Source organism: Octopus bimaculoides, chromosome 2 (assembly GCF_001194135.2).
Source record: "Octopus bimaculoides isolate UCB-OBI-ISO-001 chromosome 2, ASM119413v2, whole genome shotgun sequence".
NCBI classification, from domain to species: domain Eukaryota; kingdom Metazoa; phylum Mollusca; class Cephalopoda; order Octopoda; family Octopodidae; genus Octopus; species Octopus bimaculoides.
Window position 1 is genome coordinate 67,265,602 of NC_068982.1, and position 11,054 is coordinate 67,276,655.

Genomic DNA, 11,054 nt, shown 5'->3' on the forward strand with positions numbered 1-11,054 from the left:
ATTTACACACATACACACAGACAAGCAAACATATATATAAATATGGAGAGAGAAAGAGAGACAGATTCTTGGTTTATTTTTGATTTTAATATCTACACTTCAATATAAACAATCAAGCAATTATTCAGTTTCATGATTAGTTCCAAGGATCACCTTAGTTATCTCTAAATAAAACCATTCTCCATATTTCTTTCCTTATTTTCATTTTTTTGTCATTGTTTTCCATATTTTTTTTCAAGAGATCTTTCCTTCCCATTCGCTTTTAAAATATGTAACAAATTTTTATCCACATTTAATTGTATTTTCCATGGAAACAACTGGTTTTACAGTGGATTGTTTAAATTTTTAAACATCTCAAATATTACAATGTGAATATGTAAGAAAGAAAATAAATGTCTACAAAGAAAGACTAAGCAATGCAAATTAATAAAGCTGGTAATAAAAGCCAAAACATATATAAACAAATAAAGAAAAGATGCTTAGATTATTAATAACCAATGGCTCAAAGATGTAAAAAGCCAATTATATGAACAGAATTAATATTATTTTCATGCAAATTGATACAAGTGATTTATTTAAAAATAATAGAAGTAGATTAAGTCATATATATATATATATATATAAGAAATTTAATAATAGTTTGACTCAGCTCCATGGGACTCAAAGTTCCATAGGCCCGTAAAATGAACCTGTCTTGCCTGCTATCTAGAGATAGTGTAAGAGGTTATGAGACAAATTCAAGAGGGCTTCTAGATGTTAGACCTCTATTAGTCAACTCAGATCATGTGATATTACTGGTCTGGAAAGGGACATCAATTTTCTTTGTTCTTAAACCCACATGAACAGATAGGATGTTGGTAGGAAGCTGTCACCACTATGTGTGGAAGCTGTTGTATTGGCTGAGTGTCACTTTCTTTGTTTGCCCACCTACTCCTGTGTATGTATATATATACACACACACACACACACACACACACACACATATATATATATATATATATATATATATATATATATATATATATATACACATGAGTAGGTGGGCATATGCCTGATTGCGTGTGTGTGAAAACATAACTGTGTATGTGTATATGTATGTGTGTTTCTGTGTCCATGTCTATGTCTGTGTATGTATGTATGTATGTATGTATGTATATCCATGCATAAAAACTATATGCATATGTAGATGTATATCATTTGATAAAAATGGATTGTTTGTGTTTTCTAAGACATAAGAAGACAAATTAATGTTATCTCAAACAAAAATATTTAGGGGGTTAAAATATATTTTTAAAAACAAGAAATTTTTGTTTGAGGAGGGAAAGCCAGACAGACATCTTTTTTTGATAGTATGTCATGTGATAAGAAACTTCGATTTACCCTTGAGAGGATTATATAATATGTGCAAATGCTGACGGTGATGATGACATCAATGCTTGTCACTATGACAACAGTAATGTTACTGAAGGTAAATAATATATTGCTTCTAACTCATATAATAGCCACAGATTACAGTGAAGCATGTGCTATTGCTGCCAGTGCATTTATAATGATGAAGATAGTGATGATGATAGCGATGGTGACAATGAAGCTGGTGATTACAACAATAATGATAATTATCAAATTATTACTATAATTAACCAGCAAAGAGGTGAAATAAAAGTAAACATCAGGACTTCTATGTTGTTTCTATAATGATAATAATGATTTACCCTGGTATATAATACAAATATATATTCGCACATACATAAGTTCATATACACATTTATACACTTATACGCGTTGTATACATTCACACATATATTTAATCATTTATACATATTCACACATAGACACATTCATACATGTATATATCCGTAGATACACTCATACATTTATACATTTATTTATACATACATTCACACAACCACATATAGTGATGAATGCATTCATATGTAGATAAGCTCATACATACATTATATATATATATGCAAAAATACATTCATAAGATGTAACCATACAGGTATGTACTAAAAAGACATGTAACCCATTTTGTGAGTGCAAGTTTATCATCACAGACATCTAGATATATACACTCACTAATTCATTTACATATTCTCAAATTCTGTAACTGTCTTGGCTTTGCTAGAGACCAGTTTGAATTCTACATAGAACTTAAATAAGTCTCAAATAAAATATACATAGTCATACATACAGTTGTACATACATGCTGACATACATACATATATACATACATACATACAAACATCAGGAACTGTCTTAATCCAAAATGTCTTGTTACTTTGTTAGCAATCAGCTTGAACTCCATTAAGAACTTACATAAATCTCAAAGGAGAACATCCATCCATCCATTCATCCATCCATCCATTCATCCATCCATCCATTCATCCATCCATCCATTCATCCATCCATCCATTCATCCATCCATCCATCCATGCATGAATACATACATACATACATACATATATACATACATACAAATATAAAAAGCAGTCCAGAACCAAATATAAGGCAATAATCAAATGAAAATAAAACCAGCATTAGCTTAAACGAAGTAAATTTGCAAAGCTTTAAATTTAATTATTAACTAAAAATGTAATTTTACTTAACACAAGAAATATTTTAATCAAATAAAAACCAAGATTTCAATTAAATCAAATCTATTGAATTGAACTATAATAGATTACAGCATTATGCTGTACCATTCTGAAATGTTTTTAGAAGACATAACATGCAAATTAACAAATTTCAGAAAAAACAGATAATATAATGAATAAAAGGAACCAAAGAGCATTTGCTATGGTAAAGCACCGTCATGCCAAATACATATAATTCAATTATTAGTTATTAAAAAAGTCCACATTTTTTTAAAAATAAAAGTTAGTATTTGTTAATTTCAACTCAGGTTACCAATAATCAAAAAACATAGCAAAGGAAATATAAAAAGCTTGAGTGCTAAATAATAAATTTATAAAAATTAGTAATGACCCTAAAGATCTGCTATAGATGGAATCTTTAATACAAGCCATAATCTTAAATTCTAATAAATACATATTAGCATTAAGAAGGATGTATAACTGAATATCACCTGTTCCAATAATACATGCAAATGTCCAGATTTATAGAAACATGTCACCTATGCTTGTACAGAAACAGGAATGTAAATACATTTTGAAATAATCAGTAGCATCTAAAATAATTAAAATGATTCATTGAATGTGATGTAACAATTTTATTAAACTAAGGACAGAATTTCCAACACATTACCTTAATAAGCAAATAAATTCAATAAATATATTCAATCTCTAACTACTATTTGGAATCCTTCGGATTCTATATGTCGCCAATGAAAACAAAACTGGCAGAAGCAAAAAATCATCATTTATGTCTAGTTCTGTATCCTCCAATAGAACAAAATCTACTCTAAAACAAATGAAGCTACAAAAGGGAAGAATGAGATTATGAAATACCTTAAGATGTCTCGCTGTGATGTCCTTGCATAAAGAGATCTCTTTCTGGGACAAATCCACATTAGATAGTGGGTAAATAACTTCTCCAATAATTTCATCTCTTGAAAACTTGTCAAAGCTGAGAACCACAAAGTGAAGGATAATATCTTCAAGTTGGTTATAGTCAACTCCATAAAAGGTGAAAGTTTCATCGTAGACTGGGTTCAATGTCTTTCTGAGAATTCTGGTTTTACGCTTGTATTTCTTCTCAGGCAGAAGCTGGAGTTTGATGTAAGGGTCACACACAGCAATTCCTGGTACTGATGGATTGAGGTCTGATGCTTTTAAAATGGTGACATGAAGAGCATTTTTCTTTGAATCATGCTCAATCGAAAAGTCTATGTTTCCAAGGTAAGGAACTTTTGCAGCTGGTGAATTCTGAAATTTCTCAAAAGCCCCATCATATTTCTCGTTTTCATATTCAAAGTCTTCTTTGCAACCAAAGGCCTCATAGAGATACTTGCTTTTCTCAGACATCCCTTCTAAGTCCTTGTCAGTTCGTCCCCAATAATCTCCACTTGATGGACTTACCTAGGTTTTAAAAGGACACTAGTGTGATCTCTGATGCTTAAAACAAATAACACAATACAATAAAACAAATATTTTAACCCTTAATCTATGTCTAAAGTTATTGCTTTAAGAATTTAGCTTTGTAGACATGAAAATACCACCAAAATTAACAATTAGTTTAAAGATATTAAAATATAGGAGACAATTATATAATAGAATAGTGAACATTAAATATTCTGTGTAGATATATTTGTGATGGTGTGCTTTGTGTATGCTTGGTGAGTGTTTTTATTTGGCTTTTTCCATGTGAAAAGAAATACATGAGTAAATAAATATTCCCACGTTATCAAATTGGTGCTGTTATATAGTGCCAGAATATAGATCAATAGATGACCAGTTGTTGAGAACAGAAATAAGCAATGAGAAGTTTATTGGGCATTTCTAATTGAAGAGAAAATTGATAAAATGCAAGACTTCACATCCAAAGAGGAAGTAGCTGACCCTAATCTGTTATGTATGTATGTGTGTGTGCGTGCATGTGTATGTGTGTGTGTGTGTGTGTGCATGTAAATATATATATATGTGTAAAGGTAAGATCAATCTTGGTGGTGCCACATAAAAAGCACTCAGTCCACTCTATGCGGTGCTTGGTGTTAGGAAGGACGTCCAGCCATAAAAACCATGCCAAAACAGACACAGTAGCCTGGTGTATCTTCTACCAGGCCAGCTCCTGTCAAACTGTCCAACCCATACCAGCATGGAAAACAGAAGTTAAATGATGGTGAAGATGATGATGACGATGATGATGATTATATATATATAAATTTTAAGGTATGTATTTGTACCAGGTCAAAAAACAGCAGTTAACACATTCCTACATCACTCTATGATGAAAATAATACATGCTGAAAAAATTTGTATTTTGTATTTTAGTATTTCCTGTATGTATAGTCAGATGTATGACTGCAACAGATAAATTCAGAGCTCCATGTCATGTATCACCATCCAATCTACTCCCAGTTATGTGGCATGATTAACATAATGTAATAAAGTGTTCCCCTGAAGAATTGTTGTGGATCTGCATCCAAATGCATTATGACCACCCACTACAGAGGATACAAATAACCACAATGACAAAACATATTTAGGGAACAAATGGTACATGCTGCATCTTCTATTCATCCCACTTTTTCCTATATTATCTTTTATACAGACTATTCACAACAGGAGTGGCCAACTTTTAAATTAAAGATCAAGATGACATCATAACTTTAGCTATACCTGTAGTTATACATAATAATAAAGTAAATTTAAGTAAACTCAGTTCAAGGAAGAGATTTCATTACTGATATTAGACTTTTGAGGTGTGAGGTTGCTCATGTGTTTAAATTCTGTTCTTCCATACTAGTGCAGCTTGGATGAGAATGTATTTGAGACAGGATTTCATGACCGGATGCTCTTCCTGTTGTGAACACTTGCCCACTTTTTTTAAGTTGGGGATTTTTCTGATCATCAAAAGTACAGACCAACTGGTCATAGAGCCAAGAAAAAAAATGTAAACATCATTCATGCACATTCATTTACATACACACACTCACATACAGATACATAGATATAAATGTGTGTGTGTGTGTGTGTGTGTATGTATGTGTGAATATATATATATATATATATATATATATATATATATATATATATATATGATCATACTGGAACCCAAATTTTATCTCATTTTTTCAACGTCTTGGAGCTCTAACTTCCTTTATTTATAGCCAATTATTATTTTGTTTGTTATCTTTTATACAAAAGGAAACATCACTTATGTTGATATTTAACAATACTTATATACTATATTGTATATTTTATGTTATTTATTATGCAATGGTCATCTTGTATAATGATCATATTACAAAATGACAGTGTTATATAATTGGTACATTACACAATAGCCATATTACATAATGCTTATAAAGTTTTGTTTAAAATTTATATTATTACATAATATTCATAAAGTTTTATTTCATAAAATGATGCTACAGGTAAGTCAAAGATTGCAGGTACCCCAGTATCATCTAGAATTTGAGCTTGCAGTGTTGAAAATTAAAACCCATAATGCTTTCTTCAGTGTGACTTTCTTGGTATATTTTGAGTTTCCTTTCCTGGCATAACACCACCTGCATCATCAACAACAGACACAGCCCAGAATATACCATCGTGTAGGTGTGGTTGTATTTCAGGTTCAGTCCTACTGCATGGCACCTTCAGCAAATGTCTTCTCCTGTAGCTTTGGGTCAATGAAAGCCTTGTGAATGGATTAGGTAAACTGAGAGTTCATCATGTGTGTGTGTGTGTGTGTGTGTGTGTGTGTCCTTGTCTTTACATCACATAATTATTACAAATGAATGTCATTCATTTCCAATGTTCTGCAAAAATATGTCTGACCATGGGGATATATTACCCTACTTGGAAACAGATGAGGGTAGGCAACAGGAAGGGCATCTGGCCAGAGAAAATCTACCTCAATAAATTCTGCCTGACCCATGCAAACATGAAAAAGTGAATATTAAAACGATGATGATGTATGCAGTCAAACTGCTAAAGTGTTCAACTACGTACAATTAAGTATTCAAGGTTGTTAAAATATTGATGTTGTGGAGCTGTAGTTGTGTAGCAAGTAACTTGATCTGAAATTGTGTATGAAACTGAAGAAACTACCTCATGGAAGAGCAACTTAATAACACACAAAGCTGTTAAATTCACTTTAAACTTAAATTTACTTCATGAGGTATCCAACTTTTCATCACACAGTTCAACTTCAGTAATCAAGTTGCAGGTGTGCAATGAATATCTTGACACCTCACAGAATATCTTTAACGTGAATTTTAACAGCTTTGTTGAAGTGGCTATTCAACAACGTGATGATTTTGCATCTGAGAGCAAAGGGAATTGAAAGAAACAAAATAACACAACACATTGAGAGTGAGAGAAACAGAGACATAGTAATTAGTTTTCATCTCTTCCAATGTGATTAACCAAAATCCTGTTTGTATTGACCACTAGTTTATATCCCTCAGGTCAATAAAGCAAGGACATGTAATATAGTGAGTTGACTGAATCAAGCATCCCACTTCGCTGAGAAAAAAAATTAGGGTTACGTTCAGTAAAATTAAATCTATCACTTATAAGTATATGCATGTTTCATCTGCTTTACTAATGTTTATTTTTCTTATAAACCATATTTATCCAAATTCCTTCGGTTGATAATGTGATGGAACATTTTGAATATTTATCTCATTAACGATTTAGTTATCCTTCATCCATACATTCATTTCTCTGCCCTCTATTCCTGGGTCATTGGGGTAGAATCCTTAGCACCTCCTCCATAGGGTCCTATCTGAAGTTGTTATTACCCTTCCAGCTGGATGATTAAGTGCGATCAATTGAGATTATGGATGTTTTCCAACCATCTTATTCTTGGTCTACCTCTAGATCTCCTGCCACATGGCTCAGCTTCAAGAATTTGTCTTGCGATTCTTTCCTGCAACATTCTAATCACATGCCCATAATATTGAAGCGGTGGTCTCTCAAAGCAGAGATGTAATGACTCAATCTATTTTTATTATTTGGCCAAAGGCGGCAAGTTGGCAAAATCATTAGCATACCAAGTAAAATACTTAGCAGCATTTTATCCATTCTGAGTTCAAATTCTGCTGAGGCTGACTTTGCCTTTCATCTATTCGGGGTCGATAAATTAAGTAATCAATCAAGTACTGGGGTTGATATGATCGACTTTCCCCCGGATTATTTGGCTAAATTCTTCTTAAATACTGGATCATAATTCTTGAATGAAACAATGGTTAAAAACATTTCCAACATTGTGTCATCACATAACATAACAGCAATATGAGAACCAATATGAAAATGATTTTGAGCTATACTGCATAAGTTATCTCATTACTGAACCAATATTTACTGAGAAGGAAAAGCACAGAAAAAGAGAAAAATGAATGAATAATTAAGATTGAGACAAGGCTGTGTGGTCAAGAAGTCTTCTTCCCAACCATATGAATTTTGGTTGCAGTCCCACTATATGGCACCATGGGTAAGTTTCTACTAGAGCCCTGGGCCATCCAAAGCCTTGGGTAGATTTGGTAGACAGAAACTGAAGGAAGCTCATCTTGTGTGTGTGTGTGTTTGTATGTATGTGTGCATGTATATAAATTGTCTGTGTGAGTGTGAATGTTTGTGGTTCTTTGCATGATGGGTGTAAATGAATGTACCTGTCATATATTTCCAATATTCAAAGAAATCATATTTGGTTATGGGGAAATATTATTTTGTTTTGGAAGACGTGAGGGTTGGTGATGAGAAAGGCATCTGGCAGTAAAAATCTGGCTCAACAAATTCTGTCCAACCCATGCAAGTATGGAAAAGTGGACATTAAAACAATGATGATGGTGATAGAAAAAGAGGAGAGGAATAGGATAAAAGTATTGTGAGAGTGAGTGTGAGTGTGTGTGTGTGTGTGTGTGTGTGTGTGTGTGTGTGTGTGTGTGTGTGTGTGTGTGTGTGTGTGCGCTTATGTGTCTGTGTGTCTGTGATGAAATCAGGAGAGAAAGTAAGTAATAGAGTAAACAAGAGGAGAGCTAGACAAAATGCAAACTTATTGATGTTCAATATTTGGACTTTGAAGATGAAATGTGCAATTCTTACAAATATGGGTTTTTTTTTGTATTTTATGATATTATCTATTTTTTTAATGTTTGTTATTCAGTGCTTATTACTGTCTATTGCTGTGTCTATTGAATAAAATTTGTTTCCACTGCTGTGGACTGATCTTTGTTCACTTGAACACATTAAAATCAACATTATAATTATGAACACATATAATTCTATACAGTTTGCAATATGATCTTAATAAAACAAGGATAAAAAGACATTTTAAATATCAATATTTGATGTGGGAAGAAAAAGACAATAACAATGAACTAACACAGAAACTAAATTATTTTACAAACAGAAAAAACACCAACAGAAATATACAAAACAAAAAATTTTAGACATAATGAGATGAGGGAATTGAAATTTTGATGTTTTGGAGAAGAAATAGTGTTGGTCAGTAATGTTTGTGGCAAGATTGTGTTATTTCATATGTCATACATAGATTCCAACATTTAAGCCAGTGATTCCCAACATGGGGCATACACCCCATCAGTGGGGTCTGAGAAAATTGTGCTGAGATGTGGGATCCAAAACTTTTTTTTTTGTGGGATATAGAATTCTGAAATTCTTTTTTTTTTTTTTTGCAACAAACATATTACATCTATATTCAGCCTTGCCAAACCAATCGCTCCAGCCAAGCATACTGTGTGAAGACTGTTTGCTACAATATAGTGCTATTCCAATGCCCTAGTGTGGATATTTCTTTAAGGAATGTATATAATTATGAGAAATCAGTGGTGGGGTATACATTTTTCTGGAAAGTAACAGTGGAGCCTGGGATAAGATAGATTGTGAAAAATACTGGTTTAAACCATTTAAGTCCTTTTTAGTGACCAAGACATCTAATTAGAAAGAGAAATAGGATCCATGTAAGTATATGTTATAATCTTGATGTAAGTGTATAAAAGGTAAAGACCGGCTTCAGTCATGAATGATCATGTGATTGCACCTAGAAAGTTCCCCTCCAAGGCACAAGTCCAGGCATGGTTGTTTATGGAAGACCAGCCGTTGCCCATGCATACCGGCCTCTCCTCTCCATGTCACTGATGTTATCCAAGGGAAAGGAACAGGCCAGTACAGCTTGGTACCAGTGGTGTTGCAATTCATTTCTACAGCTGAGTGAACTGGAACAATGTGAAATAAAGCGTCTTGCTCAATAATACAACACACAGCTCGGATCAGGGATCGAACTCATTACCTCATTATTGTGAACCTGATGCTGTAACCACTCAGCCATAAGTATAGAAATGTAGATATTTAAATATGTATTTATGATATTTACTTGTTATGCTATTCTATCCTATTCTATGCTTGATTTTAACTGAAAAAATTGTGATGCAACTTATACATGGAACAAATCTAAAACTATGAAAAGATTAAATTTTGTAGCAAGATTTAACATGAAATTAGGAGTATGATTTATACAAGAGTAAATATGGTAATTATTTTATATTCCCAAAATCACAGCTGGAATGGAACACATGTACTTTTCATTACCAATCCCAAAAGAAGCTCAACAACCAAGAATAATAGAGCATATATTATGAAAAATTCACGAAATTGACAATATTGCTTTCAAATATTGGCACAAGACCAGCAATTTCAAGGGAAGGGATAAGTTGATTTCATTGACCCCCAGTGATTACTGGTACTTATTTTATCGACCTCAAGAAGATGAAAGGCAAAGTCAACCTTGACAGAATTTGAATTGAGAGCATAAAGACAGACGAAATGCCACTAAGCATTTTGTCTGATGGCACTTGTGCCCGTGGCATGTGTAAGGACTTTCGAGCGAGATCGTTGCCAGTGCCCCTGGACTGGCTCTTGTGTGGGTGGCACGTAAAATACACCATTTTGAGTGTGGCCGTTGCCAGTACCGCCTGACTGGCCTTCGTGCCGGTGGCACATAAAAGCACTCTGAGTGGTTGGCGTTAGGAAGGGCATCCAGCTGTAGAAACTCTGCCAAATCAGATTGGAGCCTGGTGTAGCCATCTGGTTTCACCAGTCCTCAGTCAAATCGTCCAACCCATGCTAGCATGGAAAGCGGACGTTAAACAATGATGATGATGATGATGATAATGATGATGTTAACAATTCTGCCAGCTCATCACCTTAAATTCATCGACAACATTAATCGTTATATTTATATGTATCATCATCATGCCCATTTATGATGCTGACATGGGTTGGATCTATCAATCTATCTATCTATCTATCTATCTATCTATCTATCTATCTGTCTGTCTTCTGTCTATCTGTCTGTCTGTCTATTGATAAACAGAGAGACAACTAGATGACTCAATACGTTTAGCG

At 33.3% G+C, this 11,054-nt stretch overlaps 1 protein-coding gene across 1 annotated transcript in view; it reads right to left on the reverse strand.

The window, feature by feature from the left end:
* LOC106884495 (synaptotagmin-11) overlaps positions 1 to 11,054 on the reverse strand; it is a 111,163-nt gene that overhangs the window by 12,487 nt on the left and 87,622 nt on the right. Inside the window, exon 3 of the mRNA XM_014935916.2 lies at positions 3,471 to 4,040. Coding sequence (XP_014791402.1) covers positions 3,471 to 4,040 — 570 coding nt within the window. The remainder of the gene's footprint in view (positions 1 to 3,470; positions 4,041 to 11,054) is intronic.